At 34.5% G+C, this 15,092-nt stretch overlaps 1 protein-coding gene across 3 annotated transcripts in view; it reads right to left on the bottom strand.

Moving 5' to 3' along the window:
* ranbp10 (RAN binding protein 10) overlaps window positions 1-15,092 on the bottom strand; it is a 71,564-nt gene that overhangs the window by 27,831 nt on the left and 28,641 nt on the right. For all 3 annotated transcript variants that reach the window (XM_073929587.1, XM_005159142.5, NM_001045050.2), the window contains exons 4-8: window positions 11,117-11,284; window positions 10,941-10,963; window positions 5,043-5,227; window positions 4,762-4,874; window positions 934-1,042 (exon numbers count right to left, since the gene is read on the bottom strand). In XM_073929587.1, coding sequence (XP_073785688.1) covers window positions 934-1,042; window positions 4,762-4,874; window positions 5,043-5,227; window positions 10,941-10,963; window positions 11,117-11,284 — 598 coding nt within the window. The remainder of the gene's footprint in view (window positions 1-933; window positions 1,043-4,761; window positions 4,875-5,042; window positions 5,228-10,940; window positions 10,964-11,116; window positions 11,285-15,092) is intronic.

Below are 15,092 nucleotides of genomic sequence, written 5' to 3'. Positions count from 1 at the left end.
AAAAAGTGTTTCCTGCACGGTCTTCTTCAACTAGCTCAACTTTTGCAGGTACGCGTGACGTTATTGGAAAGGTAGTCACGGGGTGTGTCGCGATTCTCCCTTATCACACCGCGACAAAGGATCGTAGATCTGAGTGTCGCGATTTCGATTTTATATCGTGTATCGTTACAGCCCTAATATATATATATATATATATTTGTTAAACAAATTTCCATCACTTTTAGTTTATCCAAAAAAAACAAAAAGTGTTTGTCCTTGTCAAAATTCCAGGACTGCATGAACCATATTTGAACCCTCTAGTGCAGTGGTTCCCAAAGTGAGAGTTGCTTGCCGATTTCCAATAATCTAATTCCTTTTATTAAATTATTAGAATGACCTTATTTTATCTATAATATACTGATGAACAAAATAGTAGTTAATAGTAACACTGTTAACATGTTAATAATAAACATAAAAAAACAACAAGCAAATAAAAAGTCATCAGACTTATATGTATTTTTTGCAACCCATGGGGGGTTGGGGGTTACATTATATTAAAGACACAGCAATAGTGTCAGATGCAGCACACTGATTTTAAGGAATCAGGTTAAACTTTCTGGCATCAGGTTAAACCTTTACAGCACTTACATACATTAAAACTAAATACAGGCCACAACTGAACATGGAGGATGGTCTTTGAGTGGCGTTGTCCAATACTAAATGATGAATAGACTTGGGCCTTTTGGTATATGTGCACCATTGTGTGCAAGGTTTATATACTTATAAACACCTCAGATTATATTACGAGTCACTGGCATTGTTATTTTGGGGGTCACAGGCTGAAAAGTTTGCAAACCCCTGCTCTGCTGAGTCCAATAGGAACTAATTGTTGACCTTAAGCAATCCTCTTAATCCATTCCACACAAAGCAGCACACACTACCAGACATACTCACTTCAACATGAAGAGTAAATTGGGGTTGTGTTCTAGGAGTCCCGGGTATAACTGCTGTGTTGCGTCAATGGCTTCTCCAACACGGCCTGCCAACACCAGCTTCTGTATTCCTGCAAGCGCAAAGAAGTGTGTTTTGCTTCTGCTTTGTTTAAACGATCACATCATGCATTTTTTATCACTCAAATGCTCTCCCAGTGGTCTACTTACAATGTTAGTAAAGTGTTTGGAGCATTCATAATTTAGTTTTATTACCATTTTCCTTTTTTTCCAGCCCCCTTTAAACAGGTGTTTTATTACTGATGTGCCTTTAAGACTTGAACGTCAATGCTCCATTTATCTATAATAGCCTCTTTGTAAAGCCTGAATCACATTCTGAGAGGTTCACCAATAATGTACAATGAAATATGTGTCTCAAGTGTCCCTTTTTTAGGTATAATACTATTTGTATTATGTAATTTAAACTGTTCAAAGAACTTTCAAAGTTTCAAAGATATTATCTTTTTTTTTAAAAAAAAGAACAGATTCTGAACTGCCATCAGTAATTCCAGGCCTAATTCATGTCAAATCTACACAGGTTTGTAATGAATTAGGGCTGCAGGATATTAGAAAAAAACTGACATTGCAATGTTTTCATTTAGTGCGACAGACTTATATTGCAAGATAAATGCAATTTCACCAGACGACTTAAACAGCTTGTAAAGAACTTTAGATCGATTTCAATATGTAAAATATAATTAAATATGATAAAAATTATTATTACAAAGTTAAATTCAACAGATACAAATAAACAAAGATTCAAGATTTTCTGGGGAGTCAAACAGTATTTACCAACAAAAAATAAACAAGCACCACATAATAATAATAGTAATAATGTCGGGTCAACTATAATCCCAACTACATTGCAGATCCCTGCGATGTGACTACTGCGGACTCGCACGTTGCATTATAGATGATGAAACGATGTATAATGCAGCCACACCATAATACATTTTTTTTATTATTGGTTGCTCATGAAAAACATCCACTTTGACGCACCATTCAAACTAAGTAGTAGCAACTAATGCCCGGAAGTGGTTTTTGGTTAATGTTTTAATGATAAACCAATATTAACTGTAAAAACCGACTAACATCATTTACTCTATGAAAAAAAAAGTTAGTTTAAACTGCTTATTTTAATTTAGCGGAAATAACACAATTATTGAGTTTTTTTTTAGCAGCTTAATTGTTTTATGTTCAATCCACTTAAATTTGTAAAAACTAATAAGTTAACTTAAATCCTTCATGTTGTTCCAACAAAAATTGGTTGTGTGGAACCAAGCATATTTTCCACAGTGTATAGAAACACGGAGGAAGCTTCTTAACAGATACACTATAAAATGAAGGTCCTTCATCCATTTGTTTTGAACTCTAGGATCTTTCAGTAGAATATGCAGAGTGGTAGGTGCTTAACTCAAAAAACATCAACAGGGTTTGGAGAACTGTATACACTATCTTGTTCAGATATTTAATATCAACTATTAAAATGGTCATAAACTGCTTTTTTATTACATTGTGCTAAACTTTAATGTCCACTTATAACGCTATTAAGATTTATGCATCAAAAATATACCATTAAAAACGCGCCCACTGGTACTAAAAGTTAGTTTATTGAAGCATTTTCAATGCTTTGCTTTCACATAATGTTAAGGACAGTTGTGTTCCCACTGAAGTAAACTTTTAAAGCTGATTTTAGACTAACAAGGCTGAAATTAACAAGATACCTTTATAGAACAAATAAGCTCTTATTTGTCGAAAGATCAAAAGGGAATTTTGATTTCACAGTTTGTAAGCCTTTAAATCCAACAGTGCAGTAGAGGGTTCTGAAAGCTACATCATGTGTTTTGAACTCTTAAAAGAAATCCAGGGAGAATTTAATTTGATAATTTAACAACATCATTGTACTTCTATAGATTCTGCTTTTCTATCTGTGTAAATGTATACTTAATATTTGATGGCTTATACTGGGGTCAAAGACAAGGCGTCCTATTTTGGTGTCTACATCAAATTAAATTGACAAAAGTGAGTTTATAATCTTAGAAAGCAGATTGAATGCAATCAAAGTGTCTGCTTTAATGTTTTGATTAATTTTAGTGAAAAATATAATACCAAAATATAAAAAAAATAATAATGTTCCAGCATCATTCAAAGTGACAGATATTTATGTAAAATCCAAACTATATACTTAGTCTAATCTGCACATATCAAAATATGAATAGGAATACATGATTATGCTAAATTTGATTATTTTTGAATTATTAAAATGTCATCCTGACAAATTGGTTAAAACCTACACCCAGCACAATAAGGCGCAGAAGTGTTTGTGTGCTATTTTCAGACCAGTACATCGGTAATATTTTAAGAAGTTTAAATAGCAAATCATTTGCACCACTTTGTTGACTAATGGGCGTGCTGGTCTAGAAAGGAGGTGTGTTAAGGCGCATTGCTGGCATGTTGCTATTTTGAAGAACTGAAATAGATTGCACCATTGATTAAACTAAAAGCTGGTCTAAAGTCCAGCGCAAAGTGTGTTAGTTATGCGTCTATGGATGTACAGCAATACACAAATATCTTTACATATGAAAAAAATTAAAGGATTAAAATGTTACAAAAATGTTTCTTTTTCTACATAAATATGAAAACCACTCCCTCCATGCCTTATCTCTGGGGAGGATTTTTCTGTTTATTCATGACAATTTGAATTTGTATAATGTCATTATTATTATTAGCAGTATCATTTATTATATGCATATTTATATTTTTTTTAACAAAAATAAGTTAGGATTTGTCCACCTGTTGGGTTTTGGAGACATCTGCATCACCATATGGGGCATACGAATAGGATGTATGTTTGGATATAAACACTTCGCTATTGTTGTTCAAGAATTCCTTTGCTGGAAATTAGAACTGAATTTAGAAATAGTTTTGAAACAAATCTTTGCACTTAAACAAAATTAAATAAGTAGACTCATGTATGTCTTCAGTTGAGAATGTACAACAGTTTCCTTACTCCACAAAATTAAAGGAGTAAAGAGTAAAAGTAAAAAAAAATAAAGACACGCCCCTAATGCTTTTGTGCCATGTGCTTTAGACTTTGCCCCTAGATCATTAAAACAGAGACCCTAGAGTCCTGAAGACATTTTAATAACGTCAAAAATATTAATTATTAAAAATAATGAATTAGCATTTTGTGGTTGGACTGTGCTCCTTAAAAAGAGTCTTTCAATTGGTTATCAAATGATTCTTATTCTTAATAATACCCGAGAAGAATTTATTTTTATTAATCAACACTTGTTTTGCTGAACAACATGTTAGAGAAATTCTTCTGTTAATTATGAAATTAAAATGAAGGAATGTCATTGAGTTTTGCTCTAAAACAAATGATACATTTTATAGTATGGGTCAAAACAGAATAATGTTTTCTGTCTTTGAAATAAACAAAACCGCTTTCAACATGATTTATGAAACTGTGGCCAGTGCTAGAAAACCGGTTATAATTGAAACAATTCTAAAACACTACAGTGATCATAAAATATTCATTATTTTCATTACATCTTAAATTAAAGGCGCTTTGCGGTTTATTTTAAATGAGAAATGTATAAATTATTCATTCCCCATTTTCCTTAGCTCAATCAGCAAAATTGTAACTTATTCTTAAAAGTTATATTTTTCTACAAAAACCAGAAACCTCTGCTTAAGGTATTAGCATGCGAATACACAAATTCATATATTCAAATCACATATATTCAAATTTAAATTAGACTCAAAACTAAACTAGTTCATAAGCACTCACTCTGTCTGTTTTTTATTGAGGTTTGGTCCTCTTGGATCATGGTCTCTGTGGCTCTGGCAAACGCCATTGCTGTGGCACAATAGCCATGATGCACCAGGTAGCTGGACACCATACTGCAGATATAAACATAGAAACGTCAATATGCTGAATAGAATCATTATGCATCAAAGATTATCCACACAACAGGGTTCACCAGCAGCAGCAGAATAATTAGCATGCATTACAAAGCGCCAATGTTTCCCGTCATCAATATTTTGATCATTGGTTGACTGGCTGCTCACTTCTGCAGAACCGCCTGCCAGTCTCCCAGCCTTTCTCCAATGGGGAAGCGGGCGATCATGCTGTGGATCTTGGCCCTCCATTCGCTCATGTAGTCCTCAATGTCGAACACAAAAGGCTGCTGGCCAAAATTAGCATCTACAATCTCCCCTGGAGTCTGCAGGCCTACTGTGGGGTACAGGTTAGGCTGAAATAAGACACAGAAGAAGAGAAAGACAAAAAGAGAAAGCGCTTTAGAAGGTCTCCACGGGTATTTCTCAGTCACACCTTAAAGGGATACAACTCCTGGCAAAAGTATGGAATCACCACTCATGGAAGATGTTCATTCAAATGTTTCATTGTGTAGAAAAACAAAACTATTTTCATTCAGTGATCCAACCTTCTGGCTGTCTGAAACATTTCAAAGAAAAAAAGAACACTGTAGTCAGTTACAACTGTTTGTACAGATAAACGGAGGACAAAATAAAGAAACACACAAATTTGAGGAAAATGATATGGAATCACCAAATAAAAACACTACTGGTACTTTGTTGCACCACCTCTGGCTTTGAATTTGAACAGTTTGAAATATCTAAGACATGGATTAAAAGTATTTTTCATCAATCTGTCTCCAACTTTGTCTTATTGCAGTTGCCAGATGAGCTTTGCAGGTTGGAGCCTTGTCTCGGACTACGTTCTTTAATTTTCACCACAGATTTTCAATTGGATTGAGGTCTGGACTAGTTGCAGGCCATTCCATTGACGTTAAATGTCTTTTTGGTAGGAACGTTTTCACAGATTTTGCCCTATGGCACGATGAATTATCATCCTAAAAACTGTTATCGTCACCAAACATCCTTTCAATTGATGGATTAAGAAAAAATTGTCCAAAAACTCAATATAAACATGTGCATTTATAAAGGATGTAATGACTGTCAAATTTACTTTATTTACTCATCCTTAAGTGGCTCCAAAAAATTTATGAGTTTATTGAACACAAAAGAAGATATTTGAGAAAAGCTGAAAACAACGACTTCTATAGTAGGAAAACTAATTCTATAGAAGTCAATGGTTATAGGTTTCCAGCTTTCTTCAGACTATATTCTTTTGTGTTTAACAGAAGATAGAAACTCATAAATGTTTGAAACAACTAAAATGATGACAGAATTTTCATCTTTGAGTGGACTATATCTTTAACACTAGAAATGCCACAAGGTTAATTTACCCGTAACTGCTTTTCGAAAGTATTTAAGTTTATTAAAAAATATTAAAGTCTCCCAATCATTGAATTTGACTAAAATTGAGTTTGTTGTTAAAACGCATAGCATTTAAGATTTTATAATCAAAATATCCAGAAGGCGTGTTATATATTTTGCTGACTTGTGTACTCAGATTATCCCAAATATTCTGAAAAATGTTCAAATACAGAGAAATGAACCATTTTAACTAGAGATAACATTGTGTCGCCATGCTAATGATATTATCCACAATCAATTTCATGTTTTGATTTTTATAAGACATGGAAACACCAAAGATGTTTGGATAGGTTGTGTGTTTTATTAAAATGCACAAAGAAGCATCATAAAAGAACCATAAAATATGTTTAGTATGATAAAACAGCACTGCTTCTTCCACGTGATCACAACCCAAAAAACTGAAAGATGTCGACTGTTGCATGATTAAAGCTCCAATTTTTCATGCCACATCACACGTCTCCAGTGGTGTAAAGTAAGAAACTACAAACACTCAAATTGAGTAGTTTTTCACAGGAATGGTAATTTACTAAGTAGTTTTTAAGAAAGTATACTTTTACTTTACATTGAGTACATTTTTAGTGCGGTATTGGTACTTTTACTCCACTATTTTCCTTCAACCTGCAGTCACTATTGTTTTTCTTGTCTCCGGGGATTGGCTAAAGTAGAATAATCAGCCCTGTGATTCATGTCCCATCAAACGCACATAGAAAGTAGGGCTGGGCGATATGGGCAAAAAATCAAATCTCTGTATTTTTAAGAGGAATGACGTTATATGATAAAAATATGATAAAATTCAGAAAAAACACAGAATATATATCTGAATATATAAAACTGATTAATTTTATCTTTGCCATGATGACAGTAAATAATATTTGATTAGATATTTTTCTTAAAGTATTTGATTAGATATGTTTCTTAAAGTGACATTTAAAGGCTTAACTAGGTTAATTAGGTTAACTAGGCAGGTTTGGTTAATTGGGCAAGTTATTGTATAACAATGGTTTGTTCTGTAGACAATTGGAAAAAAAACTGCTTAAAGGGGCTAGTAATGGGCAAAAAAATCATATCCTGGTATTTTTAGGAGGAATGGTTACTTGAGACTTAAAGCCTTTAATAAAACTTTATTAAACATTTTTTGAGCAAAATATAATTCAAACACAGAGGTTTCCCTCCTAAACAGCTGACAAATAAACAGAAATCTTTGATGAATAAAATACAGTACAGTTTTTTTTTCCTGCTTAACACTTTACACAGCACTACTGTGCTGTTGTGCAAATAACAAAGTAAATAGAACCATAGAAAGCATGGAACACACTTAAATAGTAACACAACAAAAAGTATTTTAGGATAGAAAATAACCACATTAAATGTAAATATGAAACAAACAGTATTTCACGTCACAATTACAGTGTTGTTGTAAATAATCCTGTATAGCACAGTTGTGTGATTTATAAACAACAACTAAATCAGCTGTATGTTTTTTTAGTTACACATTTACATGTATGTATTGTGCACAATTATTAAACAGTGCACATATCCAAGATATCTAAAAACAAGTCTTTCACTCCATGTAAAAAATCCTACACTTTTTCATTTGTTTTGACTTAACTTGTTTTACTAAATATTAAATAAGGAGATGAAATTGAATAGACAATAGGTATGAGAAGTAACGAAATTGTTCCAGAGTGCTGTGATGAAATGCTGGTTAAGCATATAAATGCAAACAGTCATTATAACAGAGCAGAAGGCAGAGCTAAAAGTGTTATAATGTAAATGTAAAGAAGATTCCATTATGTAATAAATACTGAACTTATAATCAGTGAATATGTGGTGGTTTTTACTTTCGAAATGCAGTATAAATTCATCACATTTTGCCGTTTTTAATTCTTTTGAACACATTCTGGTGCTGCTTGTCAATTTGACAAGGCTTCTATGTTCGTTCTTGTTGTTAATTGCGGAAGAAATGATCAATAAAAGGATTCTGATAACCCGCTGTGACAGCTGCAGATGCTGTGTGACACCAGCACTGCATGTTCCTCAATGTCGTGCCAGTGACGGGTCATTCTTAAACGATTTGTTCATTTTGAACAAATCTTTTGTATGACTCATGTAGTGAATCGTTCACTTGTGCATGCGCACATTTGTGCAAGTGGAGCTCGCATGCTACCTTGGAACGGTCTGTTTCACGCAGAACGCGGATGTGTGGCCTCAAACCTCATCGGTATGAACGATATTGGATAATACTGAATCGCGTTGGGGAACCATATCGATATATCCCAAAACTCGATATACGGCCCAGCCCTTGAAAGTAAATTGCAAAACAATCGCAAGACATTAGCACTTCATAAATGTAACAAACCATTTGGAAGCATTAAAAGTGTGCAAGAAGATGTTTAAAATCTTTACACACAATGATCTAGAGATGTTATAGACTGCATGTCCCTGATGACAAGATGGATGTTTACTGTATGAGGACTGAAATCAACAAATGCCCTTAGACAATTACTAATGCACAACAGAATGTTAAGTTTACACACATCCACAAATTATATGCAACAACTTTTTGAGACTTTTTGTGAAAGGTCTACTTTTTTAGTCATACTTTGAGTAATATTTAAAACAGATACTTTTACTCTACTTGCACAACATTTTTGGCCAAGTAATGGTACTTTTACTTGAGTATGATTTTTTCAGTACTCCTTCCACCACTGCTCATCCAGCCTGATCTTATGAAAAAAACGCAAGTATTTTACGTTTTGCTAATTAGTGGCTAATTCATACGAATTCGTACGAGTTCAGTCGTACGAAATTGTACGATTTTAAAAAGGAGGCGTGGCACCTAACACCACCCCTAAACCCAACCGTCATTGAGGGAAGAGCAAATCATACTAAATTGTACGAATTAGATCACACGAATTAGCCACTAAATCAAAAAGTTACGAATTGTCGTGAGATTCTGTTGGCTTATCTCTGACAATAACTGCTTCAGCACTCTCATTTAACTTCAATAGCATTTAGCATTACTCGTCTTCATAATACAATGATAATAAGTTTTAAATATTTTAGCTCAATGAAGATTTCTGCAGGAGTCCCGTAGGATGTAGTGAAGACTACAACTCCCATGATTTCACACTCAGTCACAGCCTCATCAAACTACGCATTTGTTGTAAATGTGCATCCTCTAATGGGACAAATCACATATTGTGCCTTTAAAAAATCCTTCTATAAAACCAGGGGTATTTAATATGGTGTATTGTTGACCTATTATGTTTGCACCACTTAAGTTTAAGAGTTCTCTGCTAAGTCTTCTCCTACTAAAATAAAAGTAATCATTTTGCCACAATGGACAGAAGATCATTTATAGATGCTTAAAAAGGAATTAAATACACTACATCCCTTTAAACCCTGAGTGTTGTGTCCTGGATCAGCTCAGCATCATAGATAAAGACTATAAATAACAATTTCATGCCTCTAGACATTACATTGTGGATATAATACAGTAACATAATACCTTTAGTAGCCATTTTCGTTTTCGGTAAGAAAAAACTTCTTATATAGTGTTAAAAAGCGGCAAAATTGGTGATTTTCTATCTTCTGTTGAGAACAAGCAAAGATATTTATTAAATATTGACGACGGGTAGCCATTGATATCCATATTAGGAAAAGTAAATAATATGGTTACCAGATTCCAGCTTTCTTCAAAATGTCTTACTTTGTGGTGAACAGAAGAAAGAAACTTAAGCAGGTTTGTGAAAAAGTGAAAGATGTATAGATTAAGACAGATTTTCAAATGTGAACAAAGTATTCCTTTTAAGTGCAAGGCCTCAGCTAAATCTCTATGCATATCTCATGACTAGCACTCACCATGCTGTCAATCTACTGTTATAGGTATACATTTAGCAGAGGCAGAGTGACTTACAAATGAGGACTGCTACATTACTAGCAATTTATGCTAGGGGGAAAGTAACAAGAGAAGTGCTGTGACACGAAGATTGGAAGTTGGGCAGAGAAATACAAGCTAGCACAGAGATATACAGTTGAGTTTAGAATTATTAGTCCCCCTGTTTATTTTTTCCCCCAATTTCTGTTTCTGTTTTATTTTTTCAACACATTTGACTGATTTCTTTACATAATAGTTTTATTAACTTGTTTCGAATAACTAATTTAATTTATCTTTGCCATAATGACAGTAAATAATATTTGACTAGATATTTTTCAAGATACTTCTATACAGCCTAAAGTGACATTTAAAGACTTAACTAGGTTTATTAGGCTAACTAGGCAAGATAGGGTAATTAGGTAAGTCATTGTATAACGATGGTACAGCTCAAAGGGGCTAATAATTTTGACCTTAACAAGACTTAAATTAAAAACTGCTATTATTCTAGCCGAAAAAAAAACAAACAAATAAAACAAATAAGACTTTCTTTTTCCAGAAGATAAAATTTTATCAAAAACACTGTGAAAAAATCCTTGCTCTGTTAAACATCATTTGGGAAATATTTAAAAAAGAAAAAAAATTTAAATGGGGGCTAATAATTCTGACTTCAACTGTATTTGTGACAGAGGTCTTGGTGTGGAAAATAAAAACACAAAGCAACATCCAAAAACATGCCATCTAAAATATATACATATGTTTTCAAAAATTGTGTATATTGTACTTACTGGCAGATCTGTAAAAGCCACACCTGAAAAAAAACATAAAACAAAATAGAACTGTTCAGTATCGTAGCTTAATGGACTACATTTTTCAAAAACTATAATCTGAGCTACTGAAATAAATTTCTAATGATTTACGCATTCATAAGATGCCTAAATAATCTTGAATCAAGTATTAATACCTAAACTATGTCCGTTCTTGGTGTAAAAGCATGTGTTGTTGATGAGGTTCACGCAGCAGCCAATAACGTCGCCCGTAGTGAAGGTTGGGCCATATGGTTGGCCAGTCCCTGAGGAGCAAAAGGAGTGTCCGTCGTCACCATGGTAACCATAGGAGTGCTTGTCCCAACCTGAGAAGAGAGAAATGCCACAATTAAAACTGATTTAAAAAACTATACTGATGTTTAGCGGAAACCTGCAGAATCCTAATTCACATATCTAAGGGCCTACTCACACTATGCTATCCGAACCGTGCCCAGGCCCATTTCCCGGATCGTTTAAGAAGTGTGAGTGCGCTGAATCGGGCTCAGGCACGGTTCACTTGGCCGGCCCTGGACCGGTTGGAAAAGGTGGGCCTGAGCGCGGTTCACTTGGGCTGTACGTTTGTAGTGTGAGTGCAAAACGCGCCAAAGCCCGAAACTGAAAGCGAGACGTAACTTTAAGGGACTGTTTCATATGGATTTATTAATCATTCTTACTGTTCAATGAACGCAAACTGCCGTAGTTTATTAAAGACGCAAACTCCTCACTGCACCACAGCTGCGCGCCTTCAGCAGACCTCCTCATTCCTGCAGCACGAGGGCTTTATGATTGTTTATGAGCGCAAAAAGTGGCGGATCTGTTCGGCGAAATATCTGACTGCGTGTTACCACATCCCTAAGGACTGTTTGGCGAAATATTTGACTGCATGTCGCTGCATATCAAACGACTAAAACGATATAACTAGAGAAATCTCCACTGTCCTGAGTGAGAGCGCTTCTCACTGAACAGCGCAGCATCGATGAGCATGCCCAGGCCCGATTTTGGTGTGAGTGTGGGCCGTCGGGGGAGACGGGAGGGGGGACAAGCGTGCTTTGGCCCGGTTCGAGGCAACTGTACATAGTGTGAATACGGCCTAAAAACCACTACAACAATGGTACATATTTAGATTTTTTAAAGAAACAGTGGGAAGATGACTTAGGAAATAGAGTTCCAGATGCAGTCTGGTAATCAACAACAAAGCAAATTCACTCAATGTTTATCTGCGTCAAATACAGCGTACTACAATTTAAGAAAACTCATAGGCTGCACTTTTTAAAAAGCAAATTGTCAAAAATATTCTTTCAGAAATTGTTCCAACATGTTCTAGGTGCATTTCTGTGTAGAGTTTGCATGTTTTCCACGCGGGTTTCCTCCAGGTGCTCTGGTTTCGCCCACAAGTCCAAAGACAATTAGTAAAGGTGAATTGGATAAGCCAAATTGTCCATAGTGTATGAGTGTGTATGGGTTTTCCAGTGATGGGTTGCGGCTGGAAGGGCATCCGGTGCGTAGAACATATGCGGGATAAGTTGGCGGTTCATTCCACTGTGGCACCCCGGATTAATAAAGAGACTAAGCCGAAAAAAAAATGAATGAATGAATGACTTGTCTACTACATCAATGTTATATATTTTGTTCATGCGTGTAGTTACATTGCCCCAAATGATACTGTTAAAATTCTGACAATGGCATCATATCTCATATGCTGTTTTTAATACCATAAACCCAACTTAACGCATCAGTTGCTGTGGGTTTCCTTTGCAGGAAAAAAATCATAATACTCAAAATATTTGTAATCAGAAATATATGGGTAATTCAAATAACAATTATCACAACCATTTAAAAGACAGAGAAAATGCTTATGTGTTATTATGTATTATTAGACCAAGTATGGCCAAACTTATTCAAATGAAGGGCCAAAATCCAAGCTTGATTGAGAACTGTGGGCCGAAAGTAAATATAGCAAACTGTAGGAAGTTGACATGGGTAGTTTCCTAATTTATTTCCTAATTTCTATAAATAAAAAGTCAAATTTAATTTAACAAAATTTACTACTGCATTTAATTATTTTTTAAAATGAATATTATTTTAAATGAACTTACTTTACAACATTTAATTGAAATCTTAAATTTTAATTAGTTTTTTTTTCTTGTTTTTGTAGTTCAATAATAAAACAAACAAAGCAAAGGTTGCATTAAAAGAGAAATCAGCATCTTTGTTAAAGGCATTCCCCAACCCTTTCCAATAATTTGGCCACTGGCAGGCCAAATCAAAGAATAAAAAAGGGCCAACTTTGGCCCGCGGGCCCTAGTTTGGGCATATCTGTATTAGACATTACACATGAGAGGTATTGCTGTTTTGTTGATTTTGACCGATTCTTTTTATTTATTAATAACAACACCTTGCTTTTACTTTCTACCTTCTGCCTACATCAGAGACATCTTTGTTATTGTTGTGAACAAGCGACCTCTAGCAGTGACTGTTATTGTGTTATTGACATCCTAAAAGGTGATGACAATGACAGTGTTTATTGCTTTTATTGGAAGCTGGATGCATGAAATCTGTCAATAATGGTGTTGCACTATTCTTCAGTGTAAGGAGGACACAGATTTCGCCTGCTAATAAGGAGTCTTGTTTTTGCCTCTGTCAGAGGATGAGTGGAAGCCAATCTTAAGCCTGCAGCGTTTGATATGCCATCTGGTGTACAGCATCATGAAATGCTGCTTCTTACATAAATTATGAGCAACATTGATATAATGCTGTAAAGGATATAGTGGACCTTCACTGGTTGAGCAGCAGATCAGTCTTGGTGCTTTTGGATTGTTTTTGGTCTACTTATATTGTCCACAAGTTGTCAACACCGAAATCGAGGAGATGAGACAACAACAAACTAGGCATGGGCCGGTACAAGATTCTGACGCAATGATAACAGTCACAGTTTCTTTTTAAATGTCTGGGTAAAAAACAAAAACTTTTTCCCCTTTGAATGCAATATAAATCATTTTGAGATATGAATATAATATTTTGGAACAGAAACATGTCAAGTTTAATAATTCAAATGAATCACTGCCTTCTGCCTTCTTCATTAGTTTCAAAAACACAGATTTCTTTACTATCTAAAATGGCAACTTTGGATACCTTTTTTGCTGGGGATATTGTTGTCCTAAAAAAAAGAAACAAAAAATCTCACACATACCTTAGTAAAGGTATAGCAAAAATTTTTGGAGGTTTTTACCTTGAAAACCATTATCGTCCCATGCCTACAACAAACTACTGAAGCCAACAACACTCCAGACACACATGCTGATGATGACTGCATGTGACAGGAAACCTCAAGAAGCTCCCAACTCGGAAGTTACTCAAGAGATTATTAATATGCAAGTCACAGGCAAAGTTTATTGGACAAAATGATCTCTAGTGAGATTACAACAATTATCATTTTCCTACACTTGTTTTTTAAGTTTACCCCAGCTTATTATATTTCCTATGTGTGCAGGACTCTTATTTTGAAAAGAGGCATTAGATCTGGAATAAGTCAATGCAGCAGAATCTCATCTGCTTACAGCTTGTCAGAATGCAAAATTCAAGAAAACAGACTAAATGTTTATTAAACACCTCCTTGAAGATTCATAATGTCTGTTTAACTATTAAACTTTTGTCAGTTTAATGTATATATTGTGAAACTTTCCATATATATTTGTAATAAGCTAACAGACAAATGTACACAGTTTAACAGAGTGTTTAACAGAAGTTATGCATTGTATCAAATCACTCAACTCTTAGGGCCATTCACACAGCATTTGAACTTTCCCAACACGCTGCTTTTTCAATTTAAAATTGTGCTGGACGGATGTGTTTGGTCGTTACACTTGTTGTTTTGAAGCGCTGCATTCTTTAGACACCGTGTCAAGTTAAAAGATTTTGGTCACACTTTACAATAAGGTTCATTAAGTAATGTTAATTAATACATTTACTAACATAAACAAACAATGAACAATACATTTACTGCTGTATTCGTTCGTTAGTTAACGTTAATGAAAATTATGAAAATACAGTTGTTCATTGTTAGTTCAATTTAACTCATGGTGCATTAACTAATGTTAACAAGCATGGACTTGGATTTTAATGATGCATTAGTAA

This window comes from Danio rerio, chromosome 18 (genome assembly GCF_049306965.1).
Source record: "Danio rerio strain Tuebingen ecotype United States chromosome 18, GRCz12tu, whole genome shotgun sequence".
NCBI lineage: Eukaryota > Metazoa > Chordata > Actinopteri > Cypriniformes > Danionidae > Danio > Danio rerio.
Note: the sequence above shows the minus strand (reverse complement) of the source record. Positions and strands in the feature narration are given on the sequence as shown.